Source organism: Ambystoma mexicanum, chromosome 11 (assembly GCF_040938575.1).
Source record: "Ambystoma mexicanum isolate Mex_15411 chromosome 11, UKY_AmexF1_1, whole genome shotgun sequence".
NCBI classification, from domain to species: Eukaryota; Metazoa; Chordata; class Amphibia; order Caudata; family Ambystomatidae; genus Ambystoma; species Ambystoma mexicanum.
In genome coordinates, this window is record NC_090934.1 from 1,035,366,965 (window position 1) to 1,035,391,867 (window position 24,903).

At 44.6% G+C, this 24,903-nt stretch overlaps 1 protein-coding gene across 1 annotated transcript in view; it reads left to right on the forward strand.

The window, feature by feature from the left end:
• AGBL1 (AGBL carboxypeptidase 1) overlaps window positions 1–24,903 on the forward strand; it is a 3,520,373-nt gene that overhangs the window by 2,487,147 nt on the left and 1,008,323 nt on the right. The window contains exon 22 of the mRNA XM_069624284.1: window positions 13,481–13,641. Within this exon, the coding sequence (XP_069480385.1) occupies window positions 13,481–13,641 (161 nt within the window). The remainder of the gene's footprint in view (window positions 1–13,480; window positions 13,642–24,903) is intronic.

A 24,903-nucleotide genomic window follows, 5' to 3' on the forward strand; every position in this document is an offset into this window, starting at 1 on the left:
TCCAATCATTCCTAGAGAATAGATCTATGAGGGTATTCTCTTCTCCCCATCATCTTCTTCCGAACCTGCACCTGTTACATGCAGAGTCCCCCAAGGCTCTTATGTGTCCCCACACTTTACAACGTGTTTACGAAGCCCCTCTTCGATGACCTTGATCATTTGAGTGTTACCTACATAAATTATGCACATGACACCCAAATATTCATCCCCATCACCGGTGACCATGAAGCTGACTCCAAAGCACTCGACATTTACCTTGTCATTCAAGGTTGGATGGCGCAACATGGGCTCTGTCTTAACGATGATAAGACAGAGCTACTCCTCCTCTGTTCACAACATCGACTTAGTAAGCTAGACACCAAGTTCGACTCCTTCATCATAGATAGCAACCCCATCAAGGACTTGAAAGACGTAAAAACTCTCAGCATCTATTTAGATTCTTCTCTAACCAGTCAAACCAACACAATAACCTCCTCTACAGCCTACACGTTCAAACTACTAACTGCATGTAGACCATTTTTAACAACTAACAACTGCACCATCGTAGCTAGAGCCTTGGTCCTGTTGAAACTTGACTACTGCATTGCACTCTATCTAGGGAATAGCCGACGTAACACAAACAAGTTACAAGTACTACAAAACAATGCCATCAGGGCAGCAGTGAACATCTCTAGAGCCCAACATATCACAGAGTTCAGACACAACCTTAATTGGCTATCAGTCAACCAAAGAATTGCCTTCAAATCAATATCACTTACGCACAAGTGCCTCACAAACCTTGCTCCAAGCTACTTGTCCAATCTATTGTCTTGCAACATCCCCAACCGATCTCTTAGAGCAGCACAATGACACTACCTCAAGATCCCGAGATTCAAGTTACAAAAAGCAGGGGGCAGCAGCTTCCCTGTGCTCGCTGCTCCACCGTGGAATACTCTTCCCATCTCACTCAGATCTGAACCATCTTACAACTCCTTTAGAAGCAAAGTCAAAATCTGGCTACTAGCGCAAGAACGTTAGCACCCCTAGCCATGTTGCTCCTGCTCGCTACATGCGGGCTTATACGGTAATTCTACACTTGTCTCTTGTAACTATCTTTTGCTTATTGCTATTGCTCAATGTCCAGGGATAATCCCTGTAATTTGGAAAAATGTACCATGTTTATATGCAAGCCTGTAATATATATATGTAACTGTGTGGGAAATGTGCCCAGATGCCTCAGGGCTTGGTGCACTTTACAAATAAACAAAATACAAATACAAAGCGCCCACAGGGCAACAGGGAGGGACATGGGAATGAGACACTTTGAAATACATACAATAGTAAATACAGTGAAGTGGAGAAAAAGAGGATCCTGCTATGCCTTTTGAGTATTCAGTATGTGCAAGTGTAGGAGGGAGGGGTCAGTGGGGGTAGGTGCTGTGGTGCCTGTGCTCATGGGTGAGCAACAGATGAAGTGCATGATGAGGCAAGTGTGAGCCTCCAGGACGGAAGGTGTGCTGGGGCAAGTGCTGAGGATAGACAGAAGCTGGGGGCAATTGGGTGTGGGAGATCAGGAAAACGGGGATGCATAAGCACCCTGGAACTGAATCGAAGCAACTGTGAGATTAGCAGAGGAGAGAAGGGGGAAGGAGGAGGTAAAAAGGAAAGCCTTTCAGGAGGTTACAGAATTTTCAGAAAGTCCTTCTCAAGATGCAGAGGGAGGGGGGGCTGTCTCTTAGAAGGGAGCCGGCTGAGGAAAGCTATCGACTTTCTGCCCTCTGTTTATCAAAGCGCTTTAAACACAAAGAGTTGGTGCCAGAGGAACACAGAGGTGTAGAAGGGGAATATTTACTAAGAGAGAGTTGCAGATAGTGTGGTCTCAGTCCCCAGAAAGCCTTGTGGCTGATACAGAGGGATAAACATTTAATCTGTGAAGCAACCTGGAACCAGTGAAGACTTTTTAGGGCAGGAGAGATGCGGTCCCTGGCCTTGAGGTCAACGATAAGCACTGCTGCCCTATGCTGGATTAGCTGCATGGGTCACTGAGTGTAAGAAGGTAGATTCAGGAGGAGGCTGTTGCAATAGTTAAGCCTGGAGAGAAATAGGGATTGGGTAACAGTGAGCTTCTGGGGGAAAGTGAGAAAAGGAAGCATTCCTCTGAGAAGGAAGAGCTGAAAGTGGGACATCTTGGCAATGTCCTGAGAGTGAGGGAGAAAGGACAGGGATAAGTCAAAGATCACTCCAAAGTTTCTGGCTTCAGAAGAGGGTGGAAGATGAGAGCCCATGGAGGCAGGCCAGAGTGAAGGGAGGAAGGCAGAAAGCAGGGGTCCCAATGGGAAGGATCGCAATTTTGTTGGCATTGAAGCAGAGATCATTGGACGTGCTCCAGAACTGGATGGCAGATAGGCAGTCAGGGATGATGGAAGGTGCAAGAGGGTCAACTGGAAGTTTGAAAAAGAGTTGAGTGTCCTCTGCATAACACTGGAAGTTGGGGGAGAAGGAGGAGCCCGAGCCAGCTCTGTAAGGTAGATGTTAAAGAGCCAGGGGGAGAGGATAGAACCATGGGGACATTATAGGTGGTGAAGGAAGTGGGAGTGGAGAAGGTGCCCCGGATTACTTGGGAAGTGCAGTCAGTTAGGAAAGAGGTCAGCCAATCCAGTGCCTGTTATGAGATACCAAGGGTTTCACTGTACTTTTTTGTATGAGGATGGAGTGATTGACCATGTCAAATGAAATGCAGAGGAGAGATCAAGTAAGATGCAGACATATGGGAGTTGTAATCTAGAGATGCAAGCACTTCTTTCAGGTGTTCGGAAGAGCAAAGTCCATGCCTCTGGATGCTCAGAATCCATATTGATGGTCGTGGAGACCACCCACCAATTCAGTTTGAGAGTTAAGTTGGGGTAAGGCCAACTTCTCCAGATTTTTCCCCAGGAAGGAACATGAGGAAGTGCTTGAGGGAGGAGGGGAAGATCCAGTGACAAAGCAGTGGTTGCAGAGATCAGCGAGTGCAGGGGCAACAGAGACAATGTTGTCCTTCATGGATCTGGAAGAGCAAAGGGAAACCTGTTTGGAAGAGACCTTCATGGAGTGGACACCTCTGGTAACTTCTTCAGATTTGACAGGGGCATAGGAGGAGAAGCGGGAAGGAGGAGTGTGAGGGGCCAAGGGAGGCAAGGGGGTGTGGGATGATTTGGGTGGGTGAGTAACAAGGTTGTTCAGGATTTCCTGAGTTTTGGTGGCAAAGTGAGTGGCCAGTGCATTGTAAAGGGCCTGGGAAGGAAGAGGGGAAGAGGAGACTGCTGTATGGTTGGCTAATTCCCAGCAGATTTTGAAAAGTTCAGCCTTGTTGTTGGATGCACCAGATAGCTGTGCCTGAATTTGGGCCTTTTTCTTGGCATGGATGGAGAGTCTGTGTTGCCTTTAGAGCACACAGAAGGCCAGTTTTTCAGATGGTGAGCCTGAAGTTTGCCACTTCCGTTCCACTGTTCTGCACTTTCGTTTCGGGTCTGCACGTTCTCAGTCGTACCAGGTGTTACTCTTAGAGGTGGGTTTCAGGCGCGTGCTCATGACTGGGGCAAGAAAGTCAAGAGTGTTGGTGATGGACAAGTGGTCGTTGCTGAGAGCAGTGTCTTTGGTAGAGTCTGAATTATGGGGGCAAGGAGGGATAAAGGTGGAAGTGAAGGCAGCAGCTGACACTTGTTTCATCAGGTGGGTGTTTGTGAACAATATTGGCAGGGCTTTTGAGGGTGCAGTCAGAGGGCCAACAGGACCCAGGTGGGTGGAGAGAAGAGAATGATCTATATTATGCCTATTTTTAAAATGTCTTCAATACCATTTGGCTATTCAGCCACATTGAAATCCCTAACATAACGGGTGCTAATTTGCAGGAAAATAAACTCTAAAATTGAAATACTGAAAGAGGTGCTGGAAAGTTTTAATCCACTCAGAGTTGCAAATTGAATCTTATGATTTGAGTACCATTCGCCTAACATGTCCCATACTTGATTGTGCCATACTCTAAAACAGAAACAAAAAATACAACTGAAAATACTTTTGCACAAGCAGGTAGGCTTTCACACAAGTGCACGCTGTGGAATACTGTGGAAAGGTAGGCAAATGGATGAAGTGCATCACAAAGTGCATTTTGTTGAAATATGTTCCCTGATGCCAAGGTATTATACAATTCTACTGTATTAAACCTCCCTTAGGTATGGGGTGCCTAGTATCAGGCTAGACACACACGAAGTGCTAGGTAGCCAGTGGTCTTTTCAGCCTTGAGCGAAAAACATAAAACCTTGCATGAGTATTTCAAATTGTGCTATACATTCGTACTCCTCAACTAGGAGTGCAAACATAGCATTGAGCATTGCTGGTGATGGTCGTACCATCTGCCACGCAGTGCTTTAAGTGGGCCGGGGCCTGCCGGGGCCGGGCCCCGCCAGTCTCCAAAAAGTGGGGCTGAGCCGGGGCCCTGCCGGGGCCCCCGTCCCACCACGCCATGGCAGGACGCATTATCCCGCCTCGGCCGCAGCCGCGACGGGAGATGCGCCCGCCAGTGTAACGTTAGGCAAGTGGACAGAAGTGCCAGCCAGCCACAGCGTCGCTGAGGCTGGCTGGCACTTCTGTCAGTCACTGTAACTTCCCTGATGACCCCCCATCTGAGGGGTCATCAGGGAAGTTACAGTTCCTTTGTTTGCCCTAGCCAGGTCACTGACCCTCTGTGAACCTGCAGGCTCCATGATCTATTATGTAGATTATATCACGGAGCCCGCGGGTTCCCAGAGGGTGAAAGACGCCTCGGGCTCTGTGATCTCTGCTCAGAGCAGTGATCACTGAGCCCGAGGTGCCTGTCTCCTTTGGCAAAGCTTTATAAAAGATGCCTTGAAATGTGTACGTTTCAAGCCATCTTTTATAAACGTAGAAATATTTCTACGTTTATAACAGACGGCTTGAAACGTACACAATTCAAGGCATTTTTTATAAAGCTTTGTCGACGGACAAAACCACCTTGGGTTTTGTCCGTCCTCAACGCTTTATAAAAGATGGCTTGTACGTTTCAAGCCGTCTTTTATAAACATAGAAATATGTTACAAATGTCTATGTTCATAAAAGGTGGCTTGAAAGTGTACAAACCAAGTGTGCGTAACTTACTATGGTTTGTACAATTTCAAGCCACCTTTTATAAACATAGAAATATGTAACATTGCTATGTTTATAAAAGAAGGCTTGAAAAATACACAAACCATACTAGTACGCATACAAATATATAAATGCTCTACTACATTTATATATTTGTTTGCGCACCCTACTATGATTTGTGCACTTTTAGGCTACGCCCACAGCGGATGCCACGCCCCCAAACGAGGGCCCCCCCTCAATTTCTTACCCCACTTAAAGCACTGCTGCCACGTCTTTAATTTTCCCCAATTTGCTCTCTGTCCTCTGTTGGTGGTGGGAGAAAAACATTGCTCCTCTCAAATGGGTGTAGGGGTCCAAAGCTCATCTATCAGTTGGCAGCACACCTGACACTTAGCTAAGCAGCATAACAACTAGATCCAGACACCCTCCACTCCTCTTTCATCCTGAGGCTGGGCGATCTGCTCTCCCTGTTCCTTTCCCTGGTTACTTACAGATCGCTTGCTGCAAAATTGGCCATCCTCCCCAGTTGTTCGCTCCGCACTCCCTTTTATCTTTGCTTTCCTCATTGTGTACTTCCTCCTATGGCTTGGAAAGTGTTCCATCGATTGCAGAAGCTCTGTCCACGCTCAATAAACAGCACAGTAATATATAATAAGCAAAGTGTGCTAGTCATCCTGCAAGGCGCTAATGCTTGGCGCGCTTCCTCGCTTCTAAAACGGGACCCTTGTGGGTTGGAGGTTCTTCATACAGTTGCTGCAAGTCAAAGGAGGGGATGCACAACTTTCCCATAACATCCTGCTTCGAGCAGGACTCGTGGATCGTGGCCAATGTGTCTTTACGGATTGCACGCCCAGGCATTTGCAGCCTGACTCAACATGCTTCCGTTTGTTTGCAGCAATGCCCGTTTTTAATAGTCACTTTTTTGTGGGGCTTGAAACTATTTCTTGGAAGGGCACTTAAATGCGGCTATCGTGGAGGATAGCTCAGGGGCAACATGCTCGCATTGGGAGCAAGACAACAAGGAGCAACCCAGGTTCGATGCCGAGGCCGCAGTTAGGAACTTCTGGATATTAGGCGTGGTATATATAACCGATCATATCATATCGTGCGTGTCTGATACAAATGTAACCAGGCATCAGTTGCCATGACAATTTTGACTTGCTGGTCGGACCGATTATTTTGTCATGCATTTTACAGAAAGCAATGTTTTTACATTTCATCTTCACAAAATGCATATTGGGCTCATTTTGCTAGTAACGTAAATTGTGCTAAAAGCCCCCTCTAGGCACTTTTCACCATTTGCACTGAGAGTGCAGAAATGTAAAGAGACGGCGAGAGTCTCCTTACGCCGTTCTGGTGTGCTCACTGTCAAACAGAGCACATGTTGCCTGTCTATTTGCATCGATTTCTTTAAATATGAAATCTACCTGCTTTTTTGGTGGTGCAACAGGAAATCATTGCTTTTACACCAGCTTGGAAATCTCATGTGGGCATACAACAGAGTTGGTTATGAGGGAGGAGGGTAAGGGGAGGGGGCAACACGTTAATTCCCATTACGCCCCCACCCTCCACCTTCAAAAACGGTGAACATCCTTTGGAGAATGATTGGAGGATTTAAAACAGTTGTAACACCATTACACCTGTCTTTAGCAGTTCCATTTACGCTAGGGGGAGGGGTCACTAAAAAGCCCCATTGTGTTAATGTGCCATGTGGCCATGACAAAATGATGAAAGAAACATTTGGTCATATATTATTACACAGCGAATGAATGGTGTTTTTAGATGTCAGCAAGTACTAGCATAACGTGGCCCCTTGCAGACCCTGGTGTGGGGGGAGTGACGTGGGGGGGCATGCTGCCCATGCCCAGCAGGGGAGCCATGGCAGGTGTGTGGGCCAGTGGCAGGTGCGGGGGGGGCTAAGCATAGCTTGCAGAGGGTGCCCCCACATTTTGTGTTACACCACTGTCACCAAGTGCAAAAAAACGCCTTCACGTGATTACCACACACTGCCATATTAATGGGCCTGATTCACACTGCATTTATCAATGGGATTGCGCCATTATATAAAAGCTTCTGTGAATCAGGCCTTTAATGTACTCGAAAGATGGATTCCTCAGGAGAGCGCGCATTCAGTGTGTCCATTTTCGACGTACATACAAGCACCTGGCGAAGAATCAATCATAGTTGTATTGCAATAAAACCTTCATGCTTGCCGAGAATGATATTTTAAGGATATAGTGAGCGTATTTTTGTTTGCAGCACAGCCGTTTCTCTCTTCATAATTCTGTTCCGAATTCCAATGAAGCTGCATTATGAAACACGCACGCTGACGGCAATGCTGGGGGTCGCAGGTGCGCAATCTCGCGCTGCGCAGCTGCGCGCTACGCCTGACTGCATTCCCAGAACGCCACTCAATCACAGACAGTAATTCAGTCTGAGAAGAAGGCGTTCCGGTTGCAAGATTAACTCTTGCCTACTCAAGGGAGAGCGAGCCCTTTACCCAGGTTCCGGTTGCGCCTTGTTGCGCCGCAGTGCATGTTCCATTACATGCCCTGCACACATCCGGTGGGACTGCACCACAGAACGTCGACCTTGGCACTTCATCTGTTGTTTCATATCCTACCTTTTGAGATGAGGCAGCTTGCGCACGTCACTGGCCAGCAGGGGATGGATAGACCAGGGCAATTATTTCCTGGGTCTGGGACTTCACGCCTCATAGACAATAGAACAAAACAAGTCTGAAGAACCTTTCAGGAAATGTCTCTGACCATAGCTCGTTTGAGCCTAATGGATAGATGCTGGTTTCTGCTGATTAAATCATTTTCTCTGCCACGACTTAATATTGATTAATTCTGTTGATTTTTCTTCAAGATCTCTTGTGTTTGTACTTTGCGGATCGGGGGAGCTAGCCCTGAAATTACCACGAGGTTATATCTATGCAGGGGGCCCAAACTTTGTGAAGCAAGCCTGTAAGCTTCTATTTATAGCCAGAAGAAAAATTACCAATTTTTAGAACTCAACACAAATATTTAATGAACTTATGGTGGCTGGTTGAGAGATCTCAGTCAAGCAGGGAAATCATAAACTCAGGAAGTGCTTATATTTGTGACAATAGATCGCAACCCACAATGCACTGATAGTTACTCTACCAATAACCGAACCAGCAGATAGGACATTCACAGAAAGGATGTGTTGAAGGTTGCAGTGGGGGTATGGCGGTGTCCGTGCACCTGACCTGAGATGAACAATACAAAATGCCAAACCAGCGCAGGCATGGGCTCCAGAAAACCTCTGTCTGTCCATACACACTGAATATTTTAAAGTATGAATGAGCGCTTGCAATGAAGAATTGTACTGGGTGATATAGAGGCGGGTCCATAAGCTGAAATGTCCCAGTAAAAAGATATTGCTAGAGTTGAACTTTCGAAAGGTAAACAGCAGTGAACGTGCTTATCCAATTCCAAGCAGAGTTATAGATGACAGTTCTGCATAGAGAATATTTCAGAAGCAGAGGACAAGTGTGAGGAATTCGACCATCCACATGGTGGGTGTGCACTCGCATGGGCTTTTTTGAAATGTTTAATTAAATGGAATGATGGTAGACCAGCCTCAGGAAAAGGTGTGGGACTAATCCACACACATTTTCCTATGCTCACAACACAACAAACGCATGGACCTGTGTACTCTGGGTGGACACAGCCTGTAGGGACAGTCCACCCTGTCATATTTAGTTGGGATATGACAGCCAGGAGTACACTATGGCATCTCCAGAAAGGGGGAGGGCCAACCTTCCCCTTGCCGTGGCCACCGTGAATAGCTAACAAAAGCTCCATCGATCCGCCCCGCTATTTTGTTCTGCCCTGCAGCTGGTGCCAGCGATTAACATAGTAATTGAGTGTACTTCGACGCAGGCCCACGTGGGGCCTGGCTGGAGAGGCTAGCAAAGGAGACACAAAACCCCAACAACCTTTCATATGTAACTGTATCAACTTGAAGCCAGCTCCCCCCTCAGTGTCATTGACAGTTTGCTGTCATGTCTGGGACTGTGTATTTACAGTAGGTGACCCTGGTAGGGAGACCCGGATCTTAAGGTATGACATTGTAGTTTGCTGGAGCCAGAGAGTCTGGTCTCGCTGCAGCTTCAAGGAAGACCTGCTGCTTTAATCAGGAACCACAGAGAGCTCCATTAACCAGAGAGACACTTTGATCAACAACAGACAGGACAATGGGTGGGACTTAGTATCACAGGTTTTCTACTCTTTACCTTTCCTGTTGCAAAGCACTCTGGTTATGACCTCAGGTATGCAGGAGATTGTTAGTAGGGACCCCAAGATTGGTTCATTAAGGTAAGCTTATCATACAGCAATCACTGTGGCCCACTTGGCTTTAAAAGAGGGCTGATCCCCTCTTTTGGCAGATCATCTGAAGAATTTGCAAGAAGTAGATAAAAGTACTCATTATTGGACTCTGGCTGAAGGTGCAGTCTGCCTTACACCTTCTGCCAGTGAAGGAAGGCCAGTACCTCCAAAAGGGAAGCAAGATCCCTCATCGAAACATCTCCCAGGGAACAGAGGGAGATAATGAATCCAGAGGACCCTCCAGCAGCTCCAGAACCAGTACCAAGCCAGCACACAGCTTGCCCTGCTAGGCTCAGAAGCAAGCTGCCTAGGTGAGAACCGCCAGAAGATCTCAAACTACAACAAAGGAGAAGGCAGCTGCCTGCAACCCACTCCTCAGCATTGGACCATCCACCTTATAGGGTTACACAAACCCATTGAAGAAACTGGGGGAATTGCCTAGATGAGCATCTACCGACATCTGCCTTAAAGGACATTTTCAAACCAGCCGAGTTCCTTGAGGTGTAACCAACTGCAATGCCAATCATTGTCAAGCCACAGTTGCGTGAAGACATCTGAGACATCCCAACCAAGGCTTCAGAACGCCGAGCAGCACTGAGAGAACGATTCATGACCCTGAGCCGCCGTGTAGGCCAGCCTACAGCCGTTCGTCCAGCTTCCCTCGCTGAACCGTCTTGCCACCTGATACCCGCAGGTGACTGCTTTCTTGAACTCTGTCACAGATGCCTTCAAAGCGCCATGAAGCTGGCTAAACCCTGTCAAGCATCAGGAAAACCTATGGCAGATGGTTCATTGTGATTCCGTCCTCCTGGTCCTTCCCAGAAGGTCCCAGGAGACATTTTAAGACCCATTGCTCCCTTTGTGCTAAAGCCAAGAAACATTAACAAACGGTTGTGGTTATTACTATGCCAACTACCTTCCTCTCAGTATCCAGAGTGCACCCATTTTCCTTCTTTGAAATGGTCTGTCCTCTGCATTCCTTTACAGGGTGGGCTGTATTTCGTAGTGGTGTTAGACCTGTCTGTTGTAAATAAAGTCGATATTTTTGATGCAACCTTGACTGGAAAGTCCCTTTTATCATTTAGTAATAATTAGACTTTCGTGGTGTTGCAACTAACCAATGATCTACAACCTTTCAGAGATAAGTCTGTCATTCCATCCACGTTATCCATCCATCCTAGGTTAATAATTTGCTTTTTATTGCAATCTGTTTGGATCCATTCTGGTGTATTAGAGGTGTGGGGATGATTGTTGATTTTGAAATTGATATTCACCCCAGGACCACTGGTGCCCCGGAAGTTGATTCTTCACAACAAGCCATAGTCAAAGGAAAATTCCGAAATTCAAGAATCTCAAAACCAAGTCCAAAAGACAGGTTGGGTGGCAGGATGAGGCCCAGTAACCCACAACCCAATTGCCCAATGAATTTTAGATAACATATATTTCCGTTGAGAGCTAAAATGCAAATTCATTCTGATGCCACATAGCAGGCATGCCATCAGTGTGTGAAGATAGCTACTGTACATTATAATAAGGCACTGTTTCAAAATCTACCCATCTGCATTACCTGACTACAACCGTCCATGCTGAAGATCAGCCCCATCAGAGGAGACCATAAGCTAAATGCATGACTAGTCTCACACGGATCCAGCACCAATCGAATATTGTCCGTTCCCATCTGGCAATACCTTGTGTGATATATTTAGGTACATTTCACCACAAGCTGCCAAACTGTTGACTCTTGTTGATCAGGGACAGTTGTCCCATTCATAGACTCTTATATGGTCGATTGTCACCTGTCATTATATTGGTAACGTCCCCAAGGGTTTTGGGCTATTCGTGCGATGATCAATGTCACTCAGCTCTGATAAGATCTTACATCCTGGATACAACACAACCCTCATGATTAGTAGTATATGAAGGGGTATGAATGGATTCAGGTGTTAAAGAGTGGAACTTTGGGATTTACAGATACCAAAGAGAGGTTGAACCAGGTAGCAATTTTGCAGTCAAGGTCATGGCAGCACTTTCTTGTGTCCCTCAGAGCTTCAACACTATTTCTGCTTTGCATCAGTAGGTTTCTGTCTCTGTCTGTTCCAGGTCATCTCACGTCTTGCTGGTACTCACTACCAGCACTCGGGTAACATCCTTGTCTAGGGCTGGTGAGAAGTAGATGAAGTGCCCATTAAAACTCCTTCTTGTCTGGTCTTGCTGAGAAACCCCTTCCCTAGCATCCTCAACATTTCATCCTAGAACCAAATCAACTCAACTCACCACACCCACTTCATCCTCATACCAGCAACTAAGCTTGAATCAGAAGCTCATCCCACCCACCAAATCTCAATCCATCATCTCACCAACCCATCCTCATCCCATCACCTCACCTTGCCCAAACAATCTCACCTCATTCACCTCATTCACCCACCCACAATAAACTCACATGTCCACATCCAATCTAACTCACTCAGTAACCTAGCCTAACTCTCCCCAACACTGTGATCACCCAATCTACATCAACCCAGCACTATCTATACTATAGATGTTACCAGCATCCCATTAACACATACAACCTATGATACCCCAAATCCTCATCCACTCTCGCTCCCCCAACACCAGCCAATCTGACCGAGCCCACCACAGCACTCCACTGCATCCCTTGCTCACCCATGCTATTTCATCTCAAATCCCTCTTGCCCAACCCCCACCCTTTCTCACTCTAGCACCCTTACCCATCCACTGATCTCTCCCAGAGCTTCCTTCAAATGTGGGTGATAAGTTGTCATTTTTAACTGGGGCCTGGTGTACACACGGCTCCATATATACCGTGGATGAGTATGCCAACATTTTACAGGGCAGGTGTTTCCAATTATGCATACTAGGTACCTCCTAAAGGCTTGTTCAGTTATTTCCTAATTCATATTTGATTCTCCCCTCCTTGCTGGATCTCCATAACAGCTTATAAAGAGATGATAGTTTGTGGCATTGTTCTTTTGATTGTGTTGTAATGCCAGCATATTTGTTTGTTTGTTTGTTTGTTTTATTTGCTTATATAGTGCACCAAACCCAAGGGTATCTGGGCGCTTAATATATAGATTCATTATGTAAAGCAAACATGTTTTTGTTGGTCTCCCTGGTTTGACATTTAACTGTACTTTTGTTTGGCACTGTGTCGTAGTTTCCAGTTTACCGGATACTTTTATGTTTTATTTTTGTGTTATTGAATGTTGTCTAAAAGTGCAAATTCTAACCAACCTTGGAGCACTGCAAGCATTGACGAGCTACACTAAATAAATAACATAGTAGAAGAAATTCTGCAATAAATATTGTTTTGATAGTTCCCCATAGACATCATTTAAATCCAATGTGTGATGAGTGTGAGATGAATCCTGAATTTTGCCCCTAAATAATTGTGTGGCACACAGTTGCAAAATTGGTCATTTTAATCCGAATAACGAAGAAATGATACTGCCATGTTTATATCACTGTTGTTGTGATAACTTAAGACACGTGTCCCTGAATCTCAGATATTTCGAAAGCTGTCAAGAACTTCATAGGTCTAAAGAAAAGAAAAACACACCTCTCTGAACTGTGTTCTACAATTTGGTTCCCTTGCCTGGTCCTGTCCCAGCCCTGTCCATTCGGCCATGATAATCTGGTGAAAGTAATGCCAGATTCAGCAGACCCGCTTCCATCAGACGGTTACTCACCGGCCTTCATGTCTAACTATAGCCTTTTCCAAAGTCCTTCTTCTGTGTCACCCAGGAACATGGCCTCCATGAAGCTCGGGGTCTCATTCAACATGGCGTTACAGGAAACGTGTTCATGCTTCTCATTTCCCTTATCAAATATACAAGAGTGGATCCAGAAATGTAATTGTATCCACTATCCCCTTAACTGCTGAGCTTTAATCAAATGTATGGAAAAGGGACGCGCATACTCGTCCTTGGCACTTGAGGTTAAAAAGTCCAAACACCTTATCTCTTATATCTTTTGAATTACAGGGGTACCAGATGGGCACCAGGGAGCTGGAAGAAATGGGGGTGAAGTTTTGCCTGGCACTTCTGGTGCTACATAAATCCTTGAACTTCAGCCCTAAATTGGCAGCACAGGTCGATGCCCTGTTGGATCTAGAGAATGAGGCAGCAGTTGCTGGGGCATCCAGGTAAGGTCCATCAAAACTGTATTTGCCATGTTAAACACAATCCCTTCCATTAGCAAAGTTTTCTTAGACTGTCACCTGCTTATGTTTATAGATTGGCGCAGTCAGTTCATTATGACACATAAACGACTTAGACCAGACACATGACCGAAAAAACAAAGTTTTAACATGTAGCCACGGTAAGAAGGCTTCTATTGGCCATCAGACATCTACAATAATGTCCTCACAGGCCTTGCTCCTGAAGTCATGGGACTTTGTGGCTATTCTTTGGGAGTGAAACGTTCAAGCAAGCCTCTATTTGCCTCTTTTGATCTAAAACAGGGAACACGTGTTTTCATGTTATTTGGCAGGCAAATATGTTGCTGGAGGCTTCTGGCAGTTTTTATCTGGGAAATACAGAATATGTATTCATTTTACAGCCGATACAGTTTTAAAGGAGACAGGTATTTACCATCACGGTCAGTTTAACGGAGAGAGTGTGAATCCAGCTTGAATTGTTCTTAAAATAACCATCTTTCATTTTGTGCCATCTGGGGATTTTAAGTATTGTCTGAATGTATGGAGTGATCGTTCAATTGGAAAGTCCCTGCGCTTGGTGTAAACTTGTATTACTGTATGATGCACCCAAAATGTTTTTTGTTTGTTTTATGATATGATATGATATGATATGGCATTTGTAATGCGCCTATACACAAGGGTTTCAAGGCGCGATGAGGCAGGGAAGGGGGAAACAAGGGGAAGACAGACAACGATCCTACTAGGCCAGGTGTCATTCAGATCGCGCAAGTGCAGGGGTAGGGGGAGGGAAAAGTGCAAGGGGAAAGGGGGTGGGGGGAAGTGCAGTACACGTGAGTAGAATAAAATAAATAAATAAATAGGGCCAGCTGGTGGCAAGTGCAAAGTAAGTGCAGACAAGTGCTGGGAAGGGGGGGCTGTAGGGATGCAGAGACAGACCGCAGTGCAGAGGTTGCCAGGGAGGCAGTGCAAGTGGAGAGTGGCTGGGCCTAGGACCGAGGTCGGTGAGAGTGGGCCAGTTGCAGATTCAGTGCAGTTTCAGTGAAGGATTAGCAGGGGAGAGGGAGAGAGAAAGAAGAGGCAAAGAGGAAGGTTTTGAGGTGCTTCCGGAACCGGAGATGATTCTCCTCAAGTTTCAGGGAGGCAGGAAGGCTGTTCCAGAGAGAGGCCCCTGCCGCGGAGAGAGATCTACCCCCAGCTCGTTGCTTCGAGAAGTGGCTAACCCTGAGGGAGTTGGAGACGGATGAGGGAAGGGCTCGGGAAGGAAGATATTTAGGAAGAGAGAGTTGAAGGTATTTAGGCCCCAGTCCCCAGATAGGATTATTAAAATAAGAGACCACAGAATGTATAAGACATGAGGTTCCCAGAGCGCTTACATGTTACCTGCCAATGCCTTCAATACAAAACCCAGTGTTTTAATGAGTTTCTAAGTCATGTGTTGTGAAGAGATTTTCTTGGTGGAAGGCAACCAGTGGATGCCCAATGAACGCACAATCTTAGCCAGAGGGACCTGCACGGTGAAATCAGTAGCCATGCAGAGATCAATGTGAGCTGGTCTAGAGATTCACGGTTAATACCAGATTGCATACCAGTGGATATCGGTCATTGATATGTTTAGGGAAACATATGGTGGGAGCACCCACTTCTATGAGTGGTAGTGAGCCACGCAGAATGGATTTGCTTTAAGTAAATGGTGGTTCCGGTGCCAGGCCCATTTTAGCAGCGCCCCACAGGAGGAGACTAAATTCTAGGTCAGATTGCTGTGATTTTCCAATCCTCATTCCTAGAGTCTAAATAGGCTTCATAGTATGGCCAACCTTTAACCACCGCCAGAAGCAGAGGTTAGTGACTAACGGTGACACCAGTGCCGATCAATCAAACAGTCACCGTCATTGTAAGACTGCAGGCGTCCTCACCTGCGCAAAGTGATTTGTGCTTACTAAGTCTTTGGGCCTCATTCTAAGATTGCTGGTCCGGAAACAAGGATGCGGGTAAGCTCACCGGCACCCTTGTTTCCGGACCAGCAAACTACATGTTTGCCTGCCGTGGCTGCTGTGCCCGACAGGTCTGACCCCGCCGGGTGCAGCGGTCATGTTAGCTAAACCCTTCACGGATACACCGGCACTGTAAGCAAAGGTGCTAGTGCTTCTGTGTCCCCACTCCCATAGAGTCCAATAAGACTCTATGGGAATGGGGACTTACAGTTTACCCTGACTTCCAGGCCGCCAGACTCGTATTGAGCTGGGCGCACCGGGATGTCAGGCGGGAAGTCAGGCGCAGGTAAATTATTACAGATCCGGTGGCAAGCCATTGGTAGCACCAGCAGGGTTACCCTTAATGAGGCCCATTGTCCGCTTACAATCATAAAGCAATTTTACAGAAATGGTTCTATCTTAGAGGCAATTTTAGATGAAAGCTAAGGCATGAGTAATGTCTTCATTCGAGAGAGAACTGGGAGACAGTTAAACTGAATGTTTCACTGAAGGCAATGTAGCGCTTATCTCCAAGTACCCACTGGTTTTACAATGCTCGAGGCGCTGTTGAGGAATCATGCGGCTGCTATGTCCCCATCATTCATATGGTAAATTTTGATTGGGCTCTCGCAAAAGCTGATATCTTTGGATGATTAATAACTACCAGTGCATGCACACAGCAGTGTGAATTTACAGGATGAAGAGGGGATCTAGGCTTCTTGGATGCGTGGATGAATGGATGTCGGACCCACACCTGGAAGCTGGGCCCATTGTAAATAGATTTTAGATGTATACTGCTTAAAGCAGATCATTTCCCATCATGTTTGCTCTACTTTAACTCCACTGTCTAGTTGCAAACAAAATGTGTTCTGTAATTAGACACTGGAAACATGGATGCTGTACCTAAATCACTCAGAAGTATAACAAGGACTCCCAGTGATGCTGCGGAGATAAGCGCAGCCACACAGCATCAGATGTCAACGATGTAACAGCCCCAAGCACACATAACCACAAGATGCAGCATTGTGACTTGTGCTTTACTGCAACACAGGTCCACAAGAGCCATATGAGTGATGTCACCAGGTCAACACACTGCCAGTCCTTATTCTCATGTCCCCCAAATAACAGTGATTAGAATGTTTACCAAAATCGTCCCCTCACAAGTGGGACAGCGGTCCATTTGCCAATCTGCAGTCGATAGAGAGATTGAACTCATATTTGTATTTATTTATGTATTAATTTCTAGAGCGTCATAGCCCGCAGACATCAGGGCGCAGTCAATACAGAAGCGTTAACAAGTCAAGACGATTACACAAAACCAATTAACGGAACAACAGTGTCTTTAGCTTTTTTTTAAATGGGGCAAGGTTTTCTTCCTTGCAAAGAACTTCTGGGCGAGTATTCCAAGCCATGGCGGCCTTAACAGAGAAGGAGGTGCCTTTCCCTCTTGCTCTCTTCACCCGTGGAACTGAGAGCAGGTTTGCTGTGCTAGAATGCCGTGTTCTGTTTGGTGCATGCCTAGATATAATGTGGGTTAGATATCATAAAAATGATCATGATGTTTACTTGTCATACACGTGATGTAAACAAACTGAATTAACATTAGCATGTACAAACATGGGCAATGTAAACAATATGACAACATACGATAACCACAACACATATGACAGTCTTGTAGACTCCTCTGTGCTCACGACATGTTCAGTCTTTAGTGTGTGCTGGGGGTAAAGACTTGGGGTCATAGACCACAAGACTTGTATCTCAGGGTGTGTGAGTTGTTGGCATCTCAACATCAGGCCACAGTTTAGGTGCCCTCAGCAATGGCCACCCGGACCTTCAAGCAAAGTATCTCCTTGAATTACCATACCCTCTTGTAGACCTCATTTTGTAAATATGCTTTCAGGTCAATTTCAGTTATGAAGTTCTGTCACATGTCCTTATCCTTGGCATCCAACTGTTCACCAGTTTTGGATCACAGTTTCAGGAATAACCTGTATGACTATTTCCCCAAATAGGTTCTCAGAGAAGTTATTAGCCATTATGGATAAGTTATGAGCTGGTAATGCACATGTGTGGGACTTGAAGCACTTTCCTTAAACCACCCGCAGTCACCCACAAACTACAAGGTAACCAGTTTTTCTTGCACACAATGTACAATACATGATTTAAAACAGGAGCATATGGACTGCATAGCACATGTGTCCCACACATGTAACCCGTTGGATGAAAATGAAACATGCATAACCGTAGCGAGGGATACAAAACAAACATGTATGCTTCAATCAGTTGGCCTGTTTAGCATTCCATTCAACAACATGACCGTCACACATGTTGCAAATGAAGGGGGACACTTACAATGATTGAAAATGTGAAGTTACACAAGCACAAACTCCCTCCCCCCTCTCAAACACATACACATACACACCCACACACAGACATCACTTGATCTACCCATCATCAGGTGAAGGATGGAAGGGCTGGTGGAGGAGCATTGGATGACAACTCTGACAAAGCACAATTCAATGTCAGTGACTCAGAAGTGGAGATCCTGGAGACCTTTTTTGGAGGTGCACAACGAGGAGCTCCACAGCCATAATGGCACACCCTTCCCTGTCTCAGAAACCCAATCCCCTTACAGTAGGTCAAAGACTTAATTAATGATGATGGTAATAACCCTTGCACAGTGGCTGATGTCCTGAAAGAAACACAGGAGGGCATTAATCGGCAGGCCATGTAATAACTGGCACCCAACAAAAGAGAATGTATTACAGAGAAGTAAATTGGTGCAGGTGCTACTAGCACAAGAGCAAAACAACAACAATCTAGTACAATGTATTCTTTCAATGCAGCTTTTCACCAGGTCAGATCCAGTCCTAGTACAGGAATTAGCACCCCGAACCCCCAGTGAAGAGTGGATTGAAAGAATATGTTGTTTGCACTGGGAAAACGTTGAAATAGGTCTTGTGATATGAAAAGTGCTGTTGACGGAGGTTGTATACATCAGGAGTAGATGACATCTGTAGAGGATTTTCTAAATACGTATTTGATTGATGTTTAAGATAGAAAAAGCAGACACATCAATATGTGTGCTGTCCTGTAGTGCACGTATCGAGACAGGTGTACCTCATTAGGATAGCAGAAGTTCACAACGCTGGCAAAGACACACATATACATGGAAGAGGAGAAGCATGAGGAGGGCAATCTATATGCCACGTGGTGTTATAAGAGTCGAAATCAGTGAAGCGTTTCTAGTGTATGGAATCATTTGTTTTAGGGGAAAATTACATATGAAACAGAACTTGTACTTAAATACGTAATGAATATCAGATTCACAATCACAACTTCATGCAAAACCCGTCAGACGGTATAATGGTCAACTAAAAACGTATACATATGGACATCATTTTCCAGGGTGTGTGGATTGCTCTGAGGACGATAACACCGGTCCTTTAACCCCCTCCATCCCCTCACGCGCACACTCTCGAAGAACTGTGAACGCCAGAGATATAGGGAACTTGGAGTCTCGCTGCCATGGAAAATGGCAGGCCTTCAGTTGAATAAATGCATACATGGCAGTTGTTAACGTTGATGTGTGCATAAAACAAACCATGTTGCTGATTGCAATGTGTCGTGATCACTTCAGTTATGAAAACACTACAACTCATCCAGGAGCCCAACAGTGGGCCAATCAGAGACTTTTGACATTTGAACTGTGATACTGTATGAAGAGAGTTTAATTGGGTAGATGTTCTTATATTTAATTTATACGTCCAGAAGGTCTGTATGGATTTGCATTCGTTTGGCATATGTGAGAGAGATCCAACTTCCTCTTTACAGAATTAGAATAAATCTGTACCCTTTCTCCTCGACGTGTATACCGTGTGTGCAGTCAGTGACACCACTCAGCCAACACTGCACGTGGTTTTGGGAAATCACTGATTTCAAAGATGAGAGTCACATTTTCCAAATTCTAGCTCAATGATCAATAAGGAGCGATGATTGACATTTCATTTCTGATTTGGATGTTGTGTCAACTTTGAAGCCTCGTACATATGTGATGAATTACTCCTACAATGAAATGTAGCCTGGAAAAAAAAAAACCTCCGGTGTGTTCTGGCGAACCAGATCGATCAACTATGTTTAAATACTTCAGAATAAGACATAAATGTTGTGATCACTTTGTGTTGGAAAATTGCTTTTATAGAGAGGTTTGCTGTGCATTACTATCCTATGAGCATGGTTATTTTAATACCATGCAATTTTGCACTTGCGCCCTTTCAACGTTTCTGAAATCTGGCAATCGGTGTCCTTTTGCCGTAATTATTAGAAATGTGAGACTAAAATCACAAATGTGGTGGCACAGTCCTACCTGCAAAAGTAGCGAGGTGCAGGCCACTGGCCTACTCTCCAAATGTCACACCTCCCAGCTTCAGTAAAGGAGTGGGTCTTAAACTCTGCTGCTGTCTGCTAGGCTGGTTTATACCCATTTGGGGAACCTGGGTATCGGAAAACAACGGGGCCGTTCACGGATAGCATAGCTGGCTGACAGATGTATGGCAACCACGAGCTTGTGTCTGAACCCCTAAATCACTGATGCCTAGAGACAGTAGTTTTACTGTTCCTAGATCTTTATTTTTAACATAAACCATTCCGGAATGGTTTTGTTTTAAAATAAAAGTGTAGGAAGAAGTTGAAACTTGCACTTCAGTGCACTGCACTGCACATTCCCTTAAACCACAGCTGTGTTTATTTGGGGGTCTGGGTGGCGATGGGGTTTGTGGGGCGCAGGGGCAGGCCAGCAGGAAACATAGTTCCACTACTTCTTGCCCTGGTGGTGTCAGCAATAAGGCTATGGCTGGGAGCTAAGAGTGGTTCTATATCATAATATCACAGAAATAATATCCTGGAAGGAAAATGAAGCAGTAAAAATGAAGAGGTAAACAATAACATATTTTAGATTGAAAGTAATGATAACAGTAAAAATAAATACATAATACATTTCAAACAAAGAAACTAAAAATAACTAAATCAAATAATTTACATTTTTCTTTGCAAGCATCTGTGCAAATATATCTTTTTATGTGTTTTTTTGTCTCTTATTGAACGAGCAGTACCAAGGCAACCCCCCAATCTCTCCTAGCTAAAAAAAAAACCTTTGCCTCTTATTTGCACTTACCTTTTTACAGATTTCAAAGCATTATTTTCAAATGGTGGGACTCCATCACCCCCCCAGCACCATAGCAACCCTCCTCTGCTCCGCTCTCCTCACCTGCTTTGGACCATAATGATCACAGCCAGAAGTCCTTTCGTTTTTGATTAGATCAATTTTAGGATTTGTTTGATTGTGTAGAAATGTTGAGATGTTTTTACTGTCTTCATTTTTACCTTAGATATTTTCAATAAACGTTCTTTTTGCCTCTGCTTTTTCATTATTTTACATTTTTCTAGTGTTATTTTTACACCGTACATTGCTAAGTGTGATCCTCATTCCTGCTGCTTGTGAAATGGTTGTCAAGCAAGCATACACACAGACATGGCCACATAGTGTTCCTGGGCTTGCGGCCTCAGGATGAAAGTCTGTTTTTGGGTCAGTGCTCTGGGAGGCGCAATTCATAGACTGGTACCACGTTCTTGGCTTAAAAGTACAATTGTTCCTATTTAAAAAATGGGAACTAAAGATCATCTTCAGAGCTATTGGACAATGTCACGAAACGACATATAATTGAAATTTCTAGGGACTGCACTAAACAATGGAATGTCTGAATGGGTTGAGCTCGAAAATATCATGGAAGAAAATCTGCTGCGCTTTAGAACTGGGGTTGGCACTTCAGAACAATATTTAAACTTAGCATTGATTATGTGGAAATATGTGGGGGTAGGAGGTGGCCTGCCCTATATGGCCTTCATGGATCTCTCTATTGCCTTTGACAGAATGTGGGCACACATATTTGGTCTACCGTAATTAACTTAGAACTTGAACCTGACTTATCAAGTTTGATCATGCAACGTATTTAATCAGTTTTAGTAAATGCTCAATTCCTGAAACATGTAAATTTTGATGACTGTGCTGTATTGTTTTCATGCTTGTAAATATCACTGTATTCTTTTGTATTATAGCTCCATTCACATGTAAGTACATGAATATAAATGCCTATGTTGTCTGTAAGCACGCTGTGATACCCTAGGGTCTGGGCGTGTAATAAATAAATACAAATAAATAAAACTTCATACCAACAAAACAGCTATTATATCATTGGCCAGAATGGAAAACGTACTGATCAGTTTAATATCTCTAAATGGGTTAAACAAGGGTATCTGATTGATTCTGTGTTTACTTTTCAATCTTTACAGCAATGACTATAATAAGGCCTTTGCTTAATGGTGCCATGAATGCAGGGGGGTTTCATGTCCTTTTCATGTGTGCAGATGATACTGTTTGGTTGCTAGGCCACCTGCTTCTCTCCAAACCCTGATAGATGGCTATAGCAATTTCGTGATGGAACATGGTCTGTGTATAAATCAGAAAAAATCCAAGATTTGAATCGTTTTTGACAGATGGCCTTCCAAATATAGATTTATTTGACTACGCTATTGAATTGGCGAAAAAGGTAGCTAGATTTGACTACCTAGGTATCTGCTTTGCTAACATTTGGAATTGGAATAGCCATGTCATTAAGACCGCCACAATTTTTAATCAATCAAACAGGGGCATCTTAAACTTGTTTGTGAACCAAGGTGGTTGATCGGTAGTGCCAGCATTAAGAGTGTATAAGGCAAAGACAAGTTATGGGCACAAGACGCCGGAGAATCTATGTTTTGCTGAGTTAGTTAAGCATGTTCCTTTGATAAAAGCTGACACAAAGGGAATGGTTTTCCTATAAGGCACTGAAAGTTGACAATGCTAACTTTTTTATGAATGTATTAAAGAGGTGTCTTTTTAGATCTTCTATCTTGTCTGTTAATGTTGTTTTATTGGAAAATTCTTATTTTTTTAAATTACAAGGCTAGGAACTTAATTCGAAAATGTTTTTTTCTTGTATCAGCTACACATATACGAGAACAGAAGGACATGGGATATCGAGGTACCTCTAGTTTGTGGTTGTGATAATCAATCTAGAGAAACCATAATGCACTTTTCTTTCTGGATATGGTATTATCAACGAAGCATAGCTTTCATTTACCACTTCTATTTACTTTAGAATCTAATCATGTCGGAAAACCTTTTCTTATCTGATGACGACTCACAATCCTGGCCCTTGTTGGTCGCTTGGAAGGTACTTAGTTTAAGCTATGAACATTAGATGGAAAATGTTAGCCCCCACTGACCTTGTTCAATATAGTGCCACCAGATGGGGGATTTGGTTGAGATTTTCAGCGGTGCAAACTTTTCGTACGGCCGGAAATGTGGCCAAATCTCCCATTCAGTAATTTATTTTCAGTCATTTTGACCTTTTCCCATATTTCAGGTTCTGTCATGGGAATATCAGGCCATAGTGCTTGTTCCAAGGCTCCATAGAGTCTTGAGTGGAATTCCCATACAGGACTGATGCGTAGTGTGGTGGGTCCAAAGGATGCAACCCTGATGCTATGAAATATTAGATACATTGTTGGGCCGGTTGTAAATTACACACAGACCACTTTCGCCGAGACCTGGTCTCCTGTGTCTGTATTTGATGCTTCAGGGAATAACATTTTGTACCCCAACTCTATGTTTGCCATCCTCTTACATGGGGGACACTCCCACAGCTCCTTCTTGTTGGCTCTTCACCCCCACCAACATCCCCGCCCACAACTCAAATCTTTTGTGGTGTAGATGACACCCTGGCACCGCCTGATATCCCACTAGGTCCAGCTACTTCCCCCCCCATGAATCCGCCCTACTCTCCTCTGTCCCCTAGGCCCTCCCCCAAATGAAAGCCTTCCTCCCACCATCCCATCCCACTTATTATCTCTTGCCTGTGCAGCACCGCCTCTTCATGCCTCTTCCCTGTAATGCACAATAAACACATGCACTATTCCGGGCAAGCTGTGAGTCGAGCTAAGCAGCATGTCGAAAAATGGTGTTTTCGAATAATTGGCACTTCTGGCTGCCCAACCCTCCTGGCAAGGTTTAACCAAGAGAATACTGAAAATGTCTACATTATAAGCTGTTCCATCAACCTTAGTGTGATTGTCTGCCCACCACACTTTAACCATTTACATATCTTGGCATCTCCACTCACTGAACTCACTCTGTCTGTGCCTTAGTCTTCATAATGATTCCTGAGTTAACTGACCCTACTATCTGAATGATTGAGAGAAACCCCTCACCTCTCAACGATACATGTGCCAGGATTCCATAAACACACACCACGCAATCACCACAATTCCCTGAAATGCACACATCAAATGGCTTCTCAGGCTTTTCTGGGAATAGGTTTTTCCCATGACACACTCTCCTACCTTTTCTGGGTCCTTGTTGTTTGCCTAACTAAAGAAATACAGAAATGATCCTAGATGTTTACAACCCACACAACTGTAATCCACGGCCTTGGCCATACCACTGAAGATATCTGAGTGTGCCAAGTTCATTGTGTGTACTGTAAATGTACGTGACCAGGAAAGAGACACATACCATTAGGTGTAATGCTGCAGGATGCACCACTGGGCCTCCTGCATTGAAAGTGTCCCTGGTTCTTCCAACACGCTCTTTTAGGTCAGCTGGGGTTGCCGTACCCCTTGAGCCTGCTACCGGGTCCCACAAGCAGTCACCTTCTCCTCATCGCTTAGCTATGTGCAACACCAGAATGCATATACTGACACATCTGACATGACTGTGTCATTGAATGCAGGTTATTTCCTGAAAGTCACAGCCCATGCTGAAGGCTCTTGGCCTCCCATTATCAATTGCGCCCAGATGCCTCGGGGTTAGGTGTGCTATATAAATGCATAAATAAATAAATAAATACATAAATTATGTCATCTGTAGGGACAGTTGAAAGGAAACACTCGCACATGGTTGTTGTCAACAGCATCTAACAATGCTGTTTTGATACTTTTTCAGTGCTAGTAAGATGTCATGGAGAGTCAAACTCTCTGAAACCTGTATCCAACCTGCTGTTCAGGGGTTTAAGTCCGGCAGGGCAAAATCAGCTATATAGCCTTCTCGGGGTCATACAATGCGTTGGGATGCATAGCTGCCCAAGAAGCAATAAGGTACAATTCAATGTACGTGTGGTCCATCAGTACTAGCATAAATATTATTAAATGTGTATTGACATATGCGATTACTAGGTAA